At 42.0% G+C, this 21,087-nt stretch overlaps 1 protein-coding gene across 7 annotated transcripts in view; it reads left to right on the top strand.

Annotated features, from left to right (window-relative positions):
• The window catches only part of LOC5522273 (SCO-spondin), a 28,919-nt gene that overhangs the window by 1,987 nt on the left and 5,845 nt on the right, over nt 1–21,087 (top strand). The window contains exons 2-21 of one of the 7 annotated variants that reach the window (XM_032367439.2): nt 1,762–1,911; nt 3,486–3,609; nt 4,072–4,250; nt 4,748–4,963; nt 5,960–6,364; nt 8,774–8,941; nt 9,762–10,041; nt 10,566–10,690; nt 10,905–11,096; nt 12,717–12,887; nt 14,020–14,190; nt 14,641–14,811; nt 15,008–15,178; nt 15,338–15,517; nt 17,068–17,238; nt 17,702–17,872; nt 18,012–18,182; nt 18,895–19,065; nt 19,628–19,807; nt 20,681–20,851. In XM_032367439.2, the coding sequence (XP_032223330.2) occupies nt 1,762–1,911; nt 3,486–3,609; nt 4,072–4,250; nt 4,748–4,963; nt 5,960–6,364; nt 8,774–8,941; nt 9,762–10,041; nt 10,566–10,690; nt 10,905–11,096; nt 12,717–12,887; nt 14,020–14,190; nt 14,641–14,811; nt 15,008–15,178; nt 15,338–15,517; nt 17,068–17,238; nt 17,702–17,872; nt 18,012–18,182; nt 18,895–19,065; nt 19,628–19,807; nt 20,681–20,851 (3,738 nt within the window). Of the gene's footprint in view, nt 1–1,761; nt 1,912–3,485; nt 3,610–4,071; nt 4,251–4,451; nt 4,573–4,747; nt 4,964–5,959; nt 6,365–8,773; nt 8,942–9,761; nt 10,042–10,565; nt 10,691–10,904; nt 11,097–12,716; nt 12,888–14,019; nt 14,191–14,640; nt 14,812–15,007; nt 15,179–15,337; nt 15,518–17,067; nt 17,239–17,701; nt 17,873–18,011; nt 18,183–18,894; nt 19,066–19,627; nt 19,808–20,680; nt 20,852–21,087 lie in introns of those variants that run through there. The other 6 variants (XM_032367440.2, XM_048724943.1, XM_048724944.1 and 3 more) reach the window with 6 other exon arrangements.

Below are 21,087 nucleotides of genomic sequence, written 5' to 3' on the forward strand. Positions count from 1 at the left end.
CAAAGTATCAAGCGTGGAAAAGCATCCATTTCCATCGGCTGATTTTGGGAAAGCTATGCAATATTTTCGAATTAATTTGGTAAATAAAGTATATACAATTTTGTTTTTAGATGGCTATTTCGAGATTCTACATTAACAAAGTTGTGGCTGACAAGGCTCCTTGCCTGTTATTTGGAGCCCACTGAGATTTGGAGCTCCCTACATGCAAGATCTAGGTTATGATTTTATTGAGTAAGTGCACGACATAACATGGCGGAAACCTTTTAGGTCTGATGTACGTTTCAATTGAAAATGCTGCATTCTGATTGGCTAACTTTCTTGTCTTGGTGGCCACTGTAGCAAGGTCGCATGGTTAACTTTGTCTTGGTTGTCACGGTAGCGCGTGTGGCATGGTCAACTTTCTCTTGGTGGCCACGGTAGCGCGCGTCGCATGGTCAACTGTCTCTTGCTGGCCACGGTAGCGCGCGTCGCATGGTTAACTTTGTCTTGGTGGTCACGGTAGCGCTTGTCGCATGGTTAACTTTGTCTTGGTGGCCACGGTAGCGCGCGTCGCAGTTATGCTGGAAATGTGAAATTTATATATATCCATAGAGAAGGGGTGCCTGTGTAATAAAAATCGTGGCTGCATTACAATACACTTTTTTGTTTCAATCATAACTAACTAAAAGTAACAATTCTATAGATGCTTGTAGATTTGCCAGATGTCATGGCTTCTTGTCCCAGGGGGTATTAAGTGTTTTGTAAAGGAGTCAGAAGTAGAAAATAATCTAGAAAGCGCTGCCTTATAGCGCTAGAAAATCCTATTTTCTCCCCTTAAAAAATTTTGACAACCAAAAAAATACGACGAGCATCCAATGAAAACACAATGAGAACGCGCCTGTATAATAAGGATTTCGTTCATTTTGCAATTTTCTAAAGTATAGATTTTCGAACTTTCGAAAGTAAAGATTTCTATTTGCAACTAGTTGAATCTGGCCTAGTGTTCTACTTTACCATCGTGATAATTTGCTGCGTACGATCATCGCGTAAAATAAGGGTCCTCTGCAGGATACGGCTTTCTCATGGTATACGACACGGAGCTGCCATCCTACTTGCTTTTCCTTTTGACCTCAAATAGAGGCTTAATGCACAGATAACGTTTTCTTGGCGATGCTCTTACTTTATGGCCCATCTTCCAGTCTCAATAGATACTTAGCGGATCACGGATTCGCGGTGATTCTCTGGCATTCGCGGTGATGTTCTCGCTATTATTCCTGCTGCTATCGGCCGTCATTCTGTCTCTACCCGGTCTTAAGTGTAATTCTTCCTTCGCCACATGGTAGGGCAGACTTCCGCTTGTATGGCGCGACTTCTTAGCCTTTGCACATTGTTTACCCTGATATAACGTTCATACCGAGGACCCCTTGCCAGCAGATGCGAAAGATCTATGTGAAAATACCAAGGCTTCTTAAAAGACAAAGGCTTCACTGCCTCTCTAAATCAGAAGACTATCCAACGTATAAGTGAGAGCTTTGTTACTTAGCAGGGAAGCTGAATAGTGTTGTCTTAGCGATTTTGTAAGCAAGGATTCGAGAAGAATGATCCTGTGATACGGTATGCGCTCTTGGCACGTGCGTCTAAAATTACGTTCGCAAAAGGTTCCTGGTTGAAATGCTTCGAGCGCATTACGTGCATCTCGCATTGTGTGCGAGAAAATTGAGAATTTAGAAAAAGTATATAAGAACTAAAGGCGAAATTAGCTTCCTTTTTCTTCTTCTTTAGCTCAGTATCAGGATAGACACCTGTTTTATCAAGGAGACATCAAGGTTCCCCATAATTCCCCTAGACGACGTTATTCAAGGGCGGCTACGAGTGATCCCACCAAGCTTTGGCCTAATAGTGTCATCCCTTACAGGATCGCCGATAGCATCAGTAAGTATAGATTCAACATTCTAGGGTTTATAACCATCGAACTCTAGAGATTGCAGGGAAATCTTATTTTTTTGTGGATAGTAAGGCGTGGGGGGGGGGGACACTGGAGTAGGAGGTTGTTCTATAAACAAAAGTTTCTGTTTGTGCTATGAAATTCGAGTAAAAATATGACTATACTCACAGAAAGGGTTCTTCTTTTTAACTTATACAGGGTGTATCAAAAGTTCGTGCAATTTTTAAATTCCGTTGATTTTATTCTTTTAAATTTGAATATTTGACCACATCTTATTTCGATTTTTATAAAGTATCGAATATTGATTAATATTCCTAAAGAAGGGCTAAGATATTTAAGACTTTAACTTTTTTCCCATCAAACATTGCACGCATGCAATGACACAAAAATAGCTAAAACTCCCCAAAAGTCGGACTGTTGTGCGAAAAAGTGGTGTTTACGGCAAGATTTTGTTGACAAATCAGGTGGGGGAGACCTGCAGTTCTGACAAAAGTCCTCCAATATGCAATTAGCAAAGCAAAATATAAGCGAGGAGATTCGAGGAATTCCTATGCCCAAGATTCTGCAAAAAAAAGGCGTTAAGATTGAATCGAAACATAACATTCATACAAAACTTCTGTTCACACAACTAATGTCACTTATCAAATGTTGCCAGCAAAACTTTCAAAATTCCATAGAAAAGGACGATTGACCAGCCAATTCACCTTACCATGAGCCGATAGAAAGTTTTTTGGGTTTTTTGGTCAAATTTCAGTGATCCATATCCGACGGCGATAAAATAACTAAAATAGGCACCTCCGTTCTTGGCGAAATGTATCTGTGGATACACTGGATACACTGGATTTATTCAAGGACGTTTTCACTCTATGTCTAAGTGCATAAAAATATAATAAAAATAAGGACGGCCACTGTGGTTATTGATTTTTCATATTCACAGACTACAATAAAGTATTTTCATCATATGCAACAGTTGTCATGCTTCTGTTTTGTAAAAAGTGTTTTTTACTCAATTAAAAAAGTGCACGATTTTTTTATCCACCCTGTAGTTAAATATATTAAATACCTTTTTTCAAATAGTAATTTAAAATCAAGGGATGTATTATCCTTTGATTGGTCGATGTTTTGTGTAAGACACAGTAAAATATAAAAAGCGTTCATAGCTGCTCGTCGTTCTTTCACAAGATAGATTATCTTAAAAAGTGTGTTAGGAATTTCTGATATTATATACCAGTATCTAGAAATCGAGCACAAACATGCCTAACCAAAAATGCACGATGACGTCTTTTTTGGTTTCTCATGATATGTTTGTATTAAAATTGTATTTTGACTGTCTGGTTGAGTACCTGGACAGAGCTTAAGCAAGTCAACACGAACGGCATCAAAGACGGCACGCGCGCTCACGAATTGTAGAACGTAAAAATAGGGAAAATGCCGATCGAGATTCCCTGTCACGGACGTCAACGCCGTTTTTCAGCAATTCGTGAGCGCGCGCGCCGTTTTTGATGCCATTCGTGTTGACTTGCTTAAGCTCTCTAATTACTTTGTTTTGCCGTTCGTTTAGCTCGTAGACCCGAACATGCTAAGATACTGAAAGGTGCTATAGCAGAGTGGGAGAGAAAAACTTGCCTCCGGTTTATCGAACGAACCACACAGACTGATTACGTAGAATTCTACTATGGCCAAGGGTAGGTAGTATTTGACCATTAACACTAAGTAATGGCAAAAAGTCGCCAAAATCAGAAATAGCTACAGATCAACCTTACCTGAACATAAAATCTCCAAGCCCTATTGTTCAGCTTGAAACATTCCTTTAACTTCTGAAATCACTTTTTTTCCAACTACTTTGAAGCACTTATTTTTTTAGGTTTCTCTTGATAAACTGAAACAAACTAAGCACATTAACCTGAGATGAACCTCCGTCTTCTGAAATTCGAATAATTTAGTCTTATTGTTCCCCAATGTTTACTGTACGCACGAAAAATATTAGCAAATCGTTTATTTTTCAATCTCAGATAAACTCGAATACGCTATCGACATCAATGTTCCTAAACTCCAATGTTCACGCGTAAAAATATGAACGAGGCATTCCTCTCTCGTTTATATCCATTTGAACGTTTTATTGATGTATTTTTTATGTCCTGTTTTAGTTGTAATTCTGATGTTGGAGCTATGAAAACGGGCAGACAAACCACGTCTATTGGGAAGGGTTGCGAAGACCACGGGATCATGGTACACGAGATCGGTCACCTGATTGGTCTATATCACGAGCAAAACCGGCCCGACCGTGACCAGCATGTAAAAATAGAATTTAAAAACGTCCATCCACGTAAGTACTTTTGACCACCTCTGAAGAAGTCCTCGTACCCCTCTGGCATTCTTTATACACTTGACTCTATCACGTACGCATGTCAAGACCGGGTCTGTTTTGGGGACGTGCGCATTCTTTATACACTTGACTCTATCACGTACGCATGTCAAGACCGGGTCTGTTTTGGGGACGTGCGCGTGCAGAACACGTGGACATGCAAATTGTGAAAAAGTAAGGCGACTTTGACTTGTTACGTGGTGGATCAAATAGGTTATATGGAACACGTACAGTAACGTTGGTCCAGGTCTGGAAGACCTAACTGTACCATGCATACAAAATGGTAAACACAAACCATCATGCTGCAAGTTCATTTATTTCCATGTTCTGTTTTACTGGGAGTTACAACTAGTTTAATTGCACTTTTTGAAAAAAAAAAAGGTTTTCAATTTGGAAGACCAATTTTCAATTTTAACGGTCCCACCATCCAGTTATCTAATTGTCCTGTTTTTTGTTAGAGTACTTCTACGCATTCGAAGTTAAAGACGCAAACGTGGTTGACAGTAGAGGCGTGCCTTATGATTACTATTCTGTCATGCACTATGGCTCTAAGGACTTCAGCAAGAACGGCAGACCCACCATCTTGTCCAAGAAAGAAGGCATCACCGAGTTTGGCAACAATCACATTAGTCCCTTGGACGCAAAGATCGTCAATCTGATGTACAAATGCCCAGGTAAGGTGCGGAGAGGAATCAAGCTTTTTCAAGGTTTGCGCTTGAACGATTTTATTTATAGAAATTTTGGCCAGTGTAAATCGCTACATTGGCGTAGCGTCCGTGCAAGAGCATCACTTATATTACATTGCGAGTCCGTCTTGGTATAGGGTTGAAATTGTGTTATCCATTGCCTAATCTGTTCTATTGACTCTATTATTGTCGCGAGACAAGACAATGATCTTGATCTTAACTTAGAGGATATCTCTCGTTACCTCTTGGTAAATCCTCCATTTTCGTGCATCGTGTCACTAAGGAAATGACATTGCGTCACGCATCACATGCATCAACACTCGATCGTGTTTTCCTTGAAGAGGAGGATTGCACGTTGACGTGTATGGTCGTCATCGGCATAGAAGTGTTACCTTAAAAGGATATGACCATTCGGTGGTAATAAAAATAACCCAGTACTGTCGCTAGTGCTGTCAGTACCTCTTTTAAAATGCCCTTCAATTAGACCCTCAAATAAATTGGGTGTCTTTGACAACCAACTATAACTGATGTCTTTTGTTTCGTTCGTTGTTGCTTTGATCTTTAACTGTTGCGTTGTTGTAGCGTGTTTCCATAGCTTCCGTCCCTTCGTTTCTATCGCTTTCTTCAGATAAAACAAACCTTGAAATTATTCAGCTGATAGATTGCATACAATACAATCAATATAACAACCAACAATACAACATAACACAATCATAAACAATCTTGTCAGTACACATAGCGAATATCAATTGGCAAATGGCAGTCATACTGTCGAATGATAATAGGAATCTATTTCTAAGGAATACAGAAAAAAATATCATGCTATCAGTTAACACATTATATATTTTTTTTTACAAATTTTCAAAACCATATCAGCGGTCGGTCTTAGCACTTCCATATTTAGCATTCACCGTAATCCTATTCATTAACATTTTATACCAACTTCTACTCGCTGACTTTCCTGGTTGCTATGGTTCTCTTCAGAACTCATCCAATTCCCACGCGACTTTTACTGGCGTCATAGCGGGAGGTCACGGATAGACACGAGCTGTATTCAAGTGAACGAGCCTGAAGACCCAAACAGCTGGGGTAACAACTTCCTCTGCAAAAGAAAAGGGAAAATGCCGATCGGTTTAGTTTGGTCCCACACAGGGCGGATTGACGGGATGTCTTGCGTTAAAGCTGAGGCGCCAAGTAAAAGTAATCGCTATGGATGGAATAACAACTACTTTTGCTGGCCATCCGACAGTGTGTATAAATTTACATGGATGACGGAGATCCCTCCGATAACCAAACGACGCTCGTGTTTGAAGCTAACAGAGCCACGAGATCGGGTGTGGAGTAGAGAAAGGCATTACTTGTGCGGGGAGAAGGACGAGTCGCCACTAGGTAAGGCTTTCTCTGTTGCATGATCCATCTTCATCCATATACTCTGTTGGGCTTATATCTATCTTCATCCATGATCATCCCAATATCTGGAATTCAATTCCCCTTACCACTGCCAACTACAAAAAGGCTGGCTGGCTGGTTGACTAGTTTGCTACATATCCGGTTGATTTTTGTTACAAATCCGGTTGTTGTTACATATCTGGTTGATTGTTGTTACAAATCCGGTTGTTGTTACATATCTCGTTGATTGTTACATATCCGGGTGATACAGGGCTTATATCTATCTATATCCATATCCTCTGTTGGGTTTTTATCCATCTTCATCCATATCCTCTGTTGGACTTATATCTATCTTCATCCATATCCTCTGTTGGACTTATATCTATCTTCATCCATATCCTCTGTTGGGCTTATATCTATCTTCATCCATATCATCTGTTTGGCTTATATCAATCTTCATCTATATCCTTTGTTGGGCTTATATCCATCTTCATCTATATCCTTTGTTGGGCCTATATCCATCTTCATCCATATCCTCTGTTGGGCTTATATCCATCTTCATCTATATCCTTTGTTGGGCCTCTATATCTATCTTCATCCATATCCTCTGTTGGGCTTATATCCATCTTCATCCATATCCTCTGTTGGGCTTATATCTATCTTCATCCATATCCTCTGTTGGGCCTATATCCATCTTCATCCATATCCTCTGTTGGGCTTATATCTATCTTCATCCATATCCTCTGTTGGGCTTATATCCATCTTCATCCATATCCTCTGTTGGGCCTATATCCATCTTCATCCATATCCTTTGTTGGGCTTATATCTATCTTCATCCATATCCTCTGTTGGGCTTATATCTATCTTCATCCATATCCTCTGTTGGGCTTATATCCATCTTCATCTATATCCTTTGTTGGGCCTCTATATCTATCTTCATCCATATCCTCTGTTGGGCTTATATCTATCTTCATCCATATCCTCTGTTGGGCCTATATCTATCTTCATCCATATCCTTTGTTGGACTTATATCTATCTTCATCCATATCCTCTGTTGGGCTTATATCTATCTTCATCCATATCCTCTGTTGGGCTTATATCTATCTTCATCCATATCCTCTGTTGGGCTTATATCTATCTTCATCCATATCCTCTGTTGGGCTTATATCTATCTTCATCTATATCCTTTGTTGGGCTTATATCCATCTTCATCCATATCCTCTGTTGGGCTTATATCTATCTTCATCCATATCCTTTGTTGGGCTTATATCTATCTTCATCCATATCCTCTGTTGGGCTTATATCCATCTTCATCCATATCCTCTGTTGGGCTTATATCCATCTTCATCCATATCCTCTGTTGGGCTTATATCTATCTTCATCCATATCCTCTGTTGGGCTTATATCCATCTTCATCCATATCCTCTGTTGGGCTTATATCTATCTTCATCCATATCCTCTGTTGGGCTTATATCCATCTTCATCCATATCCTGTGTTGGGCTTATATCCATCTTCATCCATATCCTGTGTTGGGCTTATATCTATCTTCATCCATATCCTCTGTTGGGCTTATATCTATCTTCATCCATATCCTCTGTTGGGCTTATATCTATCTTCATCCATATCCTCTGTTGGGCTTATATCTATCTTCATCCATATCCTCTGTTGGGCTTATATCTATCTTCATCCATATCCTCTGTTGGGCTTATATCAATCTTCATCTATATCCTTTGTTGGGCCTCTATATCTATCTTCATCCATATCCTCTGTTGGGCTTATATTCATCATCATCCATATCCTCTGTTGGACTTATATCTATCTTCATCTATATCCTTTGTTGGGCTTATATCCATCTTCATCCATATCCTCTGTTGGGCTTATATCTATCTTCATCCATATCCTCTGTTGGGCTTATATCTATCTTCATCCATATCCTCTGTTGGGCTTATATCCATCTTCATCCATATCCTCTGTTGGGCTTATATCCATCTTCATCCATATCCTCTGTTGGGCTTATATCTATCTTCATCCATATCCTCTGTTGGGCTTATATCTATCTTCATCCATATCCTCTGTTGGGCTTATATCTATCTTCATCCATATCCTCTGTTGGGCTTATATCCATCTTCATCCATATCCTGTGTTGGGCTTATATCTATCTTCATCCATATCCTCTGTTGGGCTTATATGTATCTTCATCCATATCCTCTAAGAACGATTATTCTGACAACAACGATGTCTTCAGATGCTCATGCTTCACGATTCTAATCTTTCTCCTCCTTTTAACCCTTACCCATCCCTTATATGTATATCAACCTATTACAATCAAATGATTCTCACTGCAATAGCAAAGGGGATAACGATAGACCATTCTCACACGTGTGATTAACCTGTATCTCTGTGTTCAGACGGCCATTGGAGCGACTGGTCGGAATGGTCGCGGTGCTCTCGGCAGTGTGGCGGCGGAGTTCACCGACGTATACGCGACTGTAACAACCCAAGACCAGCTTACGGGGGGAAATACTGCGAGGGACTTGCTTACGAGACTGGACAGTGTGGCATGAAAAGCTGCGGCAGTGAGTACTGTTGTTATGTTGAGGGGTTCGCTATCAGTAGACACTTGTGGAATCCACTTCAGGGTCTGTTAAGGACCGTTCACTCTATTGAATAGGGTTTCGTTAACTGGAAACTATCATGGATTTTCCCTTTCAGGTTCAAGTTATCAGGGCTCAATGTTATTCGCGCAACATCATGAGTTGCAATTCTCGCGGCGATTTCACAGGACCTCAACCCCAGGCGCATCTGTGCTGCGAATGGACGAAATAAAGCGGAAAATTTCTCAAAATTTAGAATGGGGGGTTCTATGCTCAATTCTAGTCGAGTAAATCGAGTTTGAGGCTGTTTACACGCTTACCATGGGAAATGTATGTTGCGCACCCATTTAAGTTTCCCATCGACCACGCTGAGAAGAAACGTTATCATTATTTCAATATTATCAGACGAATGACTAAGAAAAGCATTGAGATCCCTGCGCAAATCGCCAGGCTGGTTTCCGCCTCTGTTCTCATTTGAGGTTTCAGCGGCCCTGAAACCTCTTGTGAGAGCATGATTGTCGGAGAGGGCTATGGGTGATGGGTCATGTGTTTGGATCCTGGCAAGGTTTTTTACCATTGTTCTTCATGTTACCATCCTATTTTGTTATGTCAGTTCTTTGACTAATTGAAAGTTATTTGTTCCATAGACGAATTGAGATTTGACTACGTCCGGTTTAACCCTTTGTCATATGCTTTGTAGTTCATGTATTTGTCCTATAACCTCTCCTGTCTTTCGTGTCCCATCACACCTCGCCACCCTGTCACAACTTTCATTTCTCCTCTTTCCCGCACTTCCTTTCAGCCTGGCCGATATTCCCAGATGACTTCGTTTATAAAGAGTTTATCTTTCCTCCTGACGACATGATTTGTTTGCGAACCTACGAGCGCTTCGATTATTTCACGTGGGGTAGATATCTGTTTTGTTCTCCTGACGACAAGAAAGATCCCTTGTTTGATTGGTCGGACAGTGGACCACTGCCTGGAATGAAATGCACTCGCATCTATAACCCCGTGGAATCGCGCTTCAATCTAAAAACATGGGACAACAACTTCTTGTGCACTCCGAAAAACTCTCCTTACAAGTAAGCGAAGAGTATGTGAGAAACGTTCGTGATAATATCCTCTGTTCCATCTTTAATGACTGTCAAAACGGGGTCTACTGTACGTAATTCAGTTGGTGGAAGCAAACGATGAGATGACGAATTTTGTTTAGCTGGTCTAGCTTTCCATGTAGCGTCAATACAATGGCTTAATGTTGTATTGTAATACACACTATTTCCTATAGGTCTGAAATCAGTGCATGCCATACTGTGATTTGGCTTTGTCAGAATAGTTCTTATGTTTTTTAAACCAGATTCAACTTATACTGGTTTGCTGGTTTAAAAAATAAGAAAAAAGAAACACTAGAACCTTGACGCCTAGGGTAGGGCAATGCCGAAATCATTATTATTATTTTTATGTTGGTCGAGCCGCCTTCCATTTAACTTTAAAGTTGTAGTTTAATAATAGATACATCTAACCGAGACTAAGAGCACATGATAACTGCACCGACTTACCCATGTCCCTGTCGCCATGGTAACATGCAGATTCTTGTGTATTTATTCAGCTTAGAATGGTCACGCACAGGTCCAATAGAAGGACAAGCTTGTTTACGATGGCGCCCTAAAAGTGGCAGGGACGGCTGGGATAACTCGTGGCTTTGTAACAAATCTCCCTCATCCAAGGCTGCTGGTAAGTTAACTCAGGAATAATAGGACGTCAAGGCATGGATCAAACGGGACATCAAGCTTAACTTCCTTTTCGAGAAGTAGAGGGGTTCGCAGTCCTCGATATAGTCAGGCTTTTATACCTACGGCATGTATCTGAGTTTAGCGCGGGACCTTGTTTGAGAAGCGGGCCCCTGCTTCTGTCCTCTCTCTGAGGTATTTTTCTCATATCCTGACAGGTGCAAGAAAAGACCCCATTGATGGCGCCTGGGGCCAGTGGTCTGACTGGAGTGTGTGCAGTAGAACGTGCGATGGGGGCTTCCAAAAGAGAGAGCGCAAGTGCGATAGCCCTGCCCCCCAGCACGGAGGCAAGCAATGCGAGGGTGCAACGGTCAAAAAGAGGATATGTAACCCACATAGATGTGCTGTCGGTAAGGGCAAGTTAGCTTTTAGCAGAGGTATTATGGTAAAAAGGCGGAGGGGTTTGTGTATTGAGAGAAGGGGGCGATGGATGTATCAAGGGAGCGTGTGCATTGTGTAAGGTGAAAGGCGGGTGAGTTGAGGAGGTGGGAGGCTGTATTGATGGAGGGGGAGGGAGGCTGTATTGATGGAGTGAAGGAGGGAGGTTGTATTGATGGAGGGGAGGTGGAAGGCTGTATTGATGGAGGGGGAGGGCGGCTGTATTGATGGAGGGGAGAAGGGAGGCTGCATTGATGGAGGGGAGGAGGGAGGCTGTATTGATGGAGGGGAGGAGGGAGGCTGTATTGATGGAGGGGGAGGGCGGCTGTATTGATGGAGGGGAGAAGGGAGGCTGTATTGATGGAGGGGAGGAGGGAGGCTGTATTGATGGAGGGGAGGAGGGCGGCTGTATTGATGGTGGAGAGGAGGGAGGCTGTATTGATGGAGGGGAGGAGGGCGGCTGTATCGATGGAGGGGAGAAGGGAGGCTGTATTGATGGAGGGGAGGAGGGAGGCTGTATTGATGGAGGGGAGGTGGGAGGCTGTATTGATGGAGGGGGAGGGAGGCTGTATTGATGGAGGGGGAGGGCGGCTGTATTGATGGAGGGGAGAAGGGAGGCTGTATTGATGGAGGGGAGGAGGGAGGCTGTATTGATGGAGGGGAGGAGGGAGGCTGTATTGATGGAGGGGAGAAGGGAGGCTGTATTGATGGAGGGGAGGTGGGAGGCTGTATTGATGGAGGGGGAGGGCGGCTGTATTGATGGAGGGGAGAAGGGAGGCTGTATTGATGGAGGGGAGGAGGGAGGCTGTATTGAAGGAGGGGAGAAGGGAGGCTGTATTGATGGAGGGGAGGAGGGAGGCTGTATTGATGGAGGGGGAGGGCGGCTGTATTGATGGAGGGGAGAAGGGAGGCTGTATTGATGGAGGGGAGGAGGGAGGCTGTATTGATGGAGGGGAGGAGGGAGGCTGTATTGATGGAGGGGAGGAGGGAGGCTGTATTGATGGAGGGGAGGAGGGAGGCTGTATTGATGGAGGGGAGAAGGGAGGCTGTATTGATGGAGGCGAGAAGGGAGGCTGTATTGATGGAGGGGAGAAGGGAGGCTGTATTGATGGAGGGGAGGAGGGCGGCTGTATTGATGGAGGGGGAGGGCGGCTGTATTGATGGAGGGGAGGAGGAGGCGGTATTGAGGGAAGGGGTGGGTGTATTGAGAAGGAGAAAGGTGGCTGCTTGATGGAGGGTGGGAAAGTGAGTCTTTCGCGGAAGGTGGAGGGTGAGTGTATTGAGAAACTGGGAAAGGTGGGTGTATTAGGGAGGGGTAGGGTGATATATCTATATTTATTTCATTTCAGTGTCATTAAACTGTTTTCCATGTTATTATATACTGTGCTCTCATATGCCCATGATAGTGTTTAACTGTTATGTCATTCTCATTTTTCAGGCTTTGGTATGTTCATAATCAAAATTAAAATAATCATGTTTGTTTATTAACCTAACTCGCACTTAACTATTGTACACGCTAATTGCACAATAGATAATACACAATCAAAGAATAAGATAGGCATAATGTAGCTGATATTCTCCCCATATCGCAGACGGCGGATGGTCTTTTTGGTCGGCATGGGAGTCGTGCACAAAAACATGCGGAGGGGGCGAACAGCGAAGAACGCGCACGTGCACAAACCCCGCCCCTCAGAGCGGTGGAGAACCCTGTAAAGGAAGGGACACGGAGAGAAAGCGGTGTAACGACGAGCGCTGCCCTATACGTGAGTTCTCTCGGTATACGATACCGACGATACCACCTAATTGCGTTATATCATCGGCCATATATGGCGTTAACGTGGCACACATTTAACCACTGTCCTATACGTGAGTTCTCTCGGTATACGATACGGACGATACCACCCAATTGCGTTTTATCATCGGCCATATATGGCGTTAACGTGGCACACATTTAACCACTGTCCTATACGTGAGTTCTCTCGGTATACGATACGGACGATACCACCTAATTGCGTTATATCATCGGCCATATATGGCGTTAACGTGGCACACATTTAACCACTGTCCTATACATGAGTTCTCTCGGTATACCTGCGGACAATACCACCAAATTGCGGACCATATATGGTGTTAACGTGAACACATTTATCAACGCTGTCACTGATTCGTTCGTGTCCATAGATGGGAATCAACGATTTTTTTGTCCTTACGCGCATATCTGGGATCGTCGCGCGCATGGTCATTGAACGGACTACCGCTAATGCCAAATGCCAAAGCTCATGGCCTTTGAGACGCCTATGATAAGATGATGAGCACCCAAACTTATGTAATCTGCACTTAATTACTTTCTTCCCTTCTCCTCTGACAACACTTCCTGCTCAACTACTTTTCTTTGTCGCTATGTTTATCGTCCCTACGTTCATCGTCATGTTTCTCATATGTATCTTTTCCGTGTTGTTTTTGTTTGTGCTTTGACCGTTTTGTATTGATTGTTATATGATTACTGTTAATGATTGAAAGTTGTTGGTGATTGGTAAATTTGGTTATTGGCGTTGGATAGCTGGTACCAGATGTACTAGTTTAATATGATCGTATATGATACACACAGACTTGCCATCACTATTTGTTAACTCACTACCAGCGATACTTACTTAGGTCGGCCTCAGTCGAGCTGCACACCTTGTGGGGTAGAGCCACCTGTTCAGCACGCAGTTTGCTAGCTCAGCAGTATTGTATACCTTTGTGTCGTGCTTGAGGGAAACCAGGAAAGTGGTGGCAGGCCGGTGATGGTGGTGATGAGTTTGTTGGTAACAAGCTGGCTGTAAATCAGAGATTATGCTCCTTAATGGTTGATTGACGTGATTATGTGATTGATGTTTCTGCTGTGATCGACAGATGGTGGGTGGTCCTCTTGGTCATGGTGGGCTCGTTGTACAAAGACATGCGGGGGAGGCGTTCAAGCCCGAAGCCGTATGTGTAACAAACCAAGCCCCCGTGACGGCGGAAGGACATGCCCCGGAAAAACTGTGGAGACGAGATCCTGTAACAGCAGGGATTGTCCTATAGGTATGTGACTTGTTATCCCCCACAAGATTGTAGCACCAAATGCTAATGACTTGCAAGAGACAAAGGGACTTCTGAAACTATAGGTTGTAACTCTAAAGCCCAACAGCGTCAGCATTGATTGAAAAACAGAGAGCATTTTTGGACCAGCAGCGCGGTTAGCCGAGCTAAGCGGTCAGTAATGCTGGCCGGAGTTGATGCTCTCTGTTTTCACCTTTTTGTTTTGTTTTTGTTTTGGTTAGCTGATACATTGACCCTAGTCGTTAAAAGGTGAATTAATAGGACCAAATGATCATTTTGATGTAGTTCTGATTCAGGTTCCGATACAAAATGGATTATTAACTACAATTACTAGATATAGCACATTATTTCGTTGATTGGGTCTGCCATTAATCCGTGTGTCCATTGTTCCTTTTTTTCCATTAACCGGTCACCTTTATTAACTGCATTCAGATGGTCAGTGGGCACCCTGGTCATCTTGGCGAGCCTGCAGTAAATCATGCAGTGGAGGGATACAATTGCGCACGCGCCAATGCACAAACCCGTCACCCCAGAATGGGGGTCGTCCATGTTTCGATAAAGACAAAGAAGAGAGGCGCTGTAATACCACTCCATGCCCTATACGTAAGATAACAAAACCACTATCTGCTAATATTACTTCATATATCATTCACTCACCATGTACAATGGTTGGTTATGTTTAAAGATTGTCCACGACGGTGAATCATTCATGATTAATTACCTGATAAAAAAGGGCGCAATTGATGAGTGATGTTGAAGACTTAATACATTTGCGATTATATGTTTTTGTCTTCTCAAGATGGCGGATGGTCTGCCTGGTTTCCCTGGGGAGACTGCAGTAGGACGTGCAGCGGTGGAATCCAAAAGCGCATGCGCGTTTGTACCAACCCTATCCCGCGGTATGGTGGAAGTAGCTGTTTTGGAGACGACTCACAGACAAGGTCTTGTGGGACGCAGTCATGTCCACAGCGTAAGTGATCTTCTAAGCGAAATGCTTTATCTCGAAGATGAGGGTTGATGAGTATCTCTCATGCCCGTTTTATCTTGCACTTTCACTTACTCTCGTCAACGCTTGCCAACTCCTGTTTTCGATTCGAGATTTAATGAGAAATTTCACTTCGCCGCCTAGCGCCAGTTGATGGTAAGTGGACTACCTGGTCTTCATGGAGCTCTTGTACCAAGACCTGTGCTGGTGGCATACAACAACAAACACGGACTTGTACTAACCCCAAGCCACAGAATGGAGGCCAAGGCTGCGCTGGGAGGAGCACCTTGGAGAGGAGATGCAATACTATGGACTGCAGAGTCGGTAAGTACCAACAGCTTGACAACACCTCATGTTTTAAATGTTGTGTCGAGGACATTCATATCCAACGTGGTGGATATCAGTCCAAGTGTTGATTCATAACCAGTGTGGTGGTGAACTGGTCAAGTGTTGATTCATAACCAGTGTGGTGGTGAACTGGTCAATGGTTAATTCATAACCAGTGTGGTGGTGAACTGGTCAATGGTTAATTCATAACCAGTGTGGTGGTGAACTGGTCAAGTGTTGATACATATCCAACGTGGTGGTGAACTGGTCAAGTTTTGATGTGTATTGACCCTATTTGTTGAACAGTCCACCATACGTCAATCAGGAAATCGCCAAATTTTGCAAATTATTTCGGATTTCGTTAAGTCGATTTCTTTTTGTCGAACTTACCGCAGTTTACTAACTCAAACATTGACAACCCTTTTTTGGTAAGTCTGTGTATTACAAGTCTGATATTCTGGTGTTCCCTAAATACCATTCATTGTGTGATGCAGATTTGTCATATTTAAAATTTCTCAGTATCTTATGATAAATATAATATAATGTATGTGGTTATTGTGACGCACTTCAGCACCCCTAATAATAATAATAATAATAATAATAATAATAATAATAATAATAATAATAATAATAATAATAATAATAATAATAATAATAATAATAATAATAATAATAATCATAATAATCATAATAATCATAATAGTAATAGTAATAGTAATAGTAATAGTAATAGTAATAGTAATAGTAATAGTAATAGTAATAGTAATAATAATAATAATAATAATAATAATAATAATAATAATAATAATAATAATAATGCATCACATTTCATTTCTATGTACGTGCATCGCAAAATATGCCATTCATTATTAAATACACAAATAAAGCAGACATAAACGCCGTCGAAAATGCCTTGAATTTTGTTAAGTGTAAAAAAAAATAGGTAAACGTGAAAATAACACTGTACGGAAAGAAAGGATTGGCCTTGACTAACAAGATGTATAAAAAGTTGAACTGTTAAGATTGGCATTTGATTGGTCATCTAAGTCAATTCTGTGTTCATGGCTCGCAGTATATGATGTACCATGTAAGTAATTGTGTATGAAATACACTGTATGCTTCTATAAAATGCTTCTATGAATTATCCTGTAAATGATGAGCCATGGAAACATTTGACTGATCCTGGCATTGTACATGGTGTGTAATATGTGGTGTACCATGTAAAGTCGTATAAAATGCACTATGTAAATGTTTCATGAACTAATTTGTAAGTAATGTGCCATGTAAACGTTGTATAACACATTGCTTAGACATCGCCTACGAAAATAGGCGAAGCATCTCACTTCAATGGTCTCTTGGTCAAACTATAGATGGCGACCCTGTTGTACATGGCTGTACCACGCATGAGTTTATTGCATGTATTTTTGTACCTTATTGTTTATTGTTGAATCATTCAAAGTAAAAAAAACATTGACTGCAAATGCGTTTATTTGACTCCATTTCCCCCAAATTTCCTCCTCTCCAACTTCATGGTGTAATTTATGTAGATGGCAAATGGTCCTCTTGGTCATCTTGGCAAACCTGTAGTAGAACATGTGGCGGAGGAATGCGGAAGAGAACTAGATCTTGCACTAACCCTGCTCCTAAGGGAGGCGGCAGGGGGTGTTATGGTCGTTCAAGTGAACAGCAAATTTGTAATCGCCAATCGTGCAGAGTAGGTGAGAACGTCGATCCACATTCTCTTCTTCGGTTGTGTAAGAATCTGAAGATTTTACTATGATAGGATTCCAGTCTGTGACAAGACGGCTTACATTACTTATAACTTTGCTTCGTATTCTATCACTTAGCTTATTGTCCAATGACATAATCACTGCTTTAAATCACTTCCTTTTTATTTTCTTTATACGCACCTTGCAATGTCCAAAACAATGTCTGTTTACTACTTTAAACTCTAAGGAACTATGAATTATGATTTCATGAAATCAAACACATCATTTTTTTTGTCAGCACTTCAGCTAATATCTCCCCTTTTCCAGTGTTATATCTTGAGAGTAATATTACGACAATGTTATTCTACGCATGACATTATCTAATGCTACCAGCACTATGGAAGATCTCTTTTGGTATCAACCATTTAAAGACATTGTTAGTATTTCAAACGTGTTTCACTGTGCATCACAGATGGCAAATGGTCCTCTTGGTCATCGTGGCAAACTTGCAGTAGAACATGTGGCGGAGGAATGCGGAAGAGAACTAGATCTTGCACTAACCCGGCTCCTAAGGGAGGCGGCAGGGGGTGTTATGGTCGTTCAAGTGAACAGCAAATTTGTAATCGACAACCGTGCAGAGTAGGTGAGAACGTCGGATCGCTTTTTATCTCCAGAGACTCGCAAAACATCTTTTATTTGGTCTGCATTCAATACTAGCAGAAATAATGGGATCGTTTTTGATAAGCTAATTTGATGGCGACTTCATGGTGTAATTTATATAGATGGCAAATGGTCCTCTTGGTCATCTTGGCAAACCTGCAGTAGAACATGTGGCGGAGGGGCGCAGATGAGAACTAGGACCTGCACTAATCCTGCTCCAATAGGAGGAGGAAGAAGCTGCTATGGATCATCAACTGACAAGCAATCCTGCAACCCAATCCCGTGTCGTGTAGGTGAGAAAATATTCTAATGGCTGGACTCTCTGGGCCATTAGGAAAGGACTTTGAATCTGTGAACGTTTTTTTTTTTCACTTATTCTTGATGTGCCAAGTCATTTGCCAATCTGAGAAATGTAAATAGAATACAGTGGTACCTCTATTTATCGCAACCTTCAATGGAGGCAGGCCGCTTAATGTAAGTTCGCCTGCAAGTGATGAAACTGAACAATACGTTATGTCTCACAGTAAGTGCTGCCGCTTCGATTCAATAAAAGGATTTTCTGATCGAGGTAATGAATACAGGTAACTTAAACTTGGGTCAGGTAAGCGGTGCCTGTGTTTAGAGATCAACATTTTGTGACTGGAAAGTGTCGCTTTAATACAGGTATCACTATGGCTATCCTCAAGCAAGGTTACACATCAACATTAATTTCTGTTATTATAAAAATTATGTTAGTACTATGCATGTCTTTTCTTCTCTATTCTAGTTTTGAAAGACTTGATCAATGATAAGCAACACAAATACATCCAGAAATTATTTCTTTCAAATAATTTCCATTATAAAAATAGACGTTTTTCTACAAAAGTTTAGATGCTCTTCATCTAAACTTCCTCTAATGTTTCAATTATTTGAGTTTTTGTCAACACAAGGTTCCACTTCTTCACATAATGCCAAATGAATTGAAATAGTAACAAATGTGTAACGCTTATTTGCTCGCTATGTCAGACGGGAAGTGGTCGTCCTGGTCGTCCTGGAAACCGTGTAGTCGGTCATGTGGCGGGGGATACCGGCGGAGAACGCGAACTTGTAGTAACCCGTCTCCAATGCATGGTGGAAGACGGTGTTACGGGCGCAAATACGAGTACACAAGATGTAATATTCAGTCATGCAGAATTGGTAAAACTTGCAGGAAACTTATTCACTGTTTTGTTTCAGTTGTGTTCAGGGGATTCGCTAGAAAGTACTTAGTAGAGTGCTATAAAGTTCAGAAACACTTTGGCTATTTTTTTATTGACAAGGATTGTTAGCTTAGCTTAGTGAAGCCGTAAAGGTGCTTAATGATAGTGTATTTTGTGTTTTGTGTTTCGCTACGTTCTACGCCCAGGATATAAAATCCGAATTTTAAACCCATCCGGGATTCTTATACGAAATCGCATCTTTTTGTGACTTTCATTCCAAAATACTCGGAGTTGGAACACTCTGTTGTTTACTATTACTTATACGTACCAAACTCATAAAACTTCCAATTCTCTACAAAATTCTCCGTAAAAATGAAGCACCCTAAATAAGCATTCGTTATACGTTGAAACTCTAACCTCATACACACATCTAACTCTGTACACAAAATTCGACATAAACTTGGAGCACTCTACTTAATGAGCATTCTTTATAATCACGTACTACCCGCTGACAATACCCGTCACTTGTCGCTCATTCATTTGTTTCCCGTTCTGTTAAGATGGCCAGTGGTCGTCATGGTCTGGATGGGACAGCTGTAGCATGTCTTGTGGCGGAGGGACTCAGAGCCGGACACGAGCATGTAACAGTCCAGCACCTAGAAATGGCGGCAGGCAATGCCCAGGGCAGTCTGGCCAGACCAGGAACTGCAACTTACAAAAATGCGCCATCGCTGCGCGTGGTAGGTATCAACAGTCTTAATAACATTTCCCTTGGATTTGCTTGGATTTGCACTGGTGGCCTAGTGTGTTAGCGCGTCGGACTCTCACCGCTGTGGGCCAGGTTCGGATCCTGGCTTTGACTGGGGATTTTTCCAGGTTCATGCCTTGATTCGAATTTGTGTCACAAATGAGTTGAAGTTATTCTCCCGTGTTTCCAGTCTTTTCGGATAAGGAAACTAAACCGGAGGTCCCGTCTTTTCAAGCTGCATTACACTAACCTGAACCGAAGGGACGCAAAAGAACCACTGAGGACGCAATAAGACCTCTGGCAGTGACCACCCTCAGTGACAGTGCTTACTAACAATACACACAAGGGGGCACTTGATGTGGAGGCCTAGCTCTGTCGTGCCTTCCGCACCAGTATAGCTGGTAGAAGTTAGCAACATTTTCTGTATTTCTCCTGCGGTATCTCGAACCTCTCGCTAACTCAAAGATAATGCTGTTTCCCATTAAATGTTTTCTCAATATTGAGAGAACATATCTTATATGGCCTTATTCTTGCAACGTTGGCAGGTTATGATTATTGTGTTACACAGTTCAGTCGCGTACATAGGATCGGCTGACTAAGGGGTAGGGGGTGCGCATGTATAATATAGAAAGAGGATAGTACAATGGACAATCTCTATATACGCGCCTGCAGTTGACTTTTTCCAAAGAGAACAATTACAGTAAAAACGCATTTATTTTTAAAATTCTCATATTAATGTCGAACAAATTTCAAAATCGAACATTTTCCTTGGAGGTTCGGGTTATCGAGAGCCAACTGTCCTCTTTCTTATAATCCATTTATAACCTAGAAGATCTCAAATTGCTTTCATTCTTGTCTGACTTAGGTTCAAGTACAAGTTACTGGGCAGAGTGGGCTAGCTGGAGTGACTGCAGTCGAGAGTGTGGCGGAGGCAGTCAGCGCCGAATTCGCAAATGTATACAGAACGGTCCCGACAAATGTCCGGGGTGGAACTACAACGATCGACGGTGTAACACCAACGTTGCCTGTCCATCAGGTACGGATGACGTGCGTACTCAGGGCCGTAATACCATAAGATCCGGGGAGAAGGTGTAGTTTATCATTAGGTACGCAAGATTGCATTCGTACTCAGGGAAGGAGTCTTGGAGGGATCAACTAATTTCCACATCACGAGATATGTCATGTCAGCTATTAGCTCGTGGATCTTGGTGCTCTGTAGAATCATCTTATCATATCAAGTGGCTTGTCTTGACAGCTTATTGTATGCGTCCC

Source organism: Nematostella vectensis, chromosome 3, assembly GCF_932526225.1.
Source record: "Nematostella vectensis chromosome 3, jaNemVect1.1, whole genome shotgun sequence".
In the NCBI taxonomy this organism is placed as follows: domain Eukaryota; kingdom Metazoa; phylum Cnidaria; class Anthozoa; order Actiniaria; family Edwardsiidae; genus Nematostella; species Nematostella vectensis.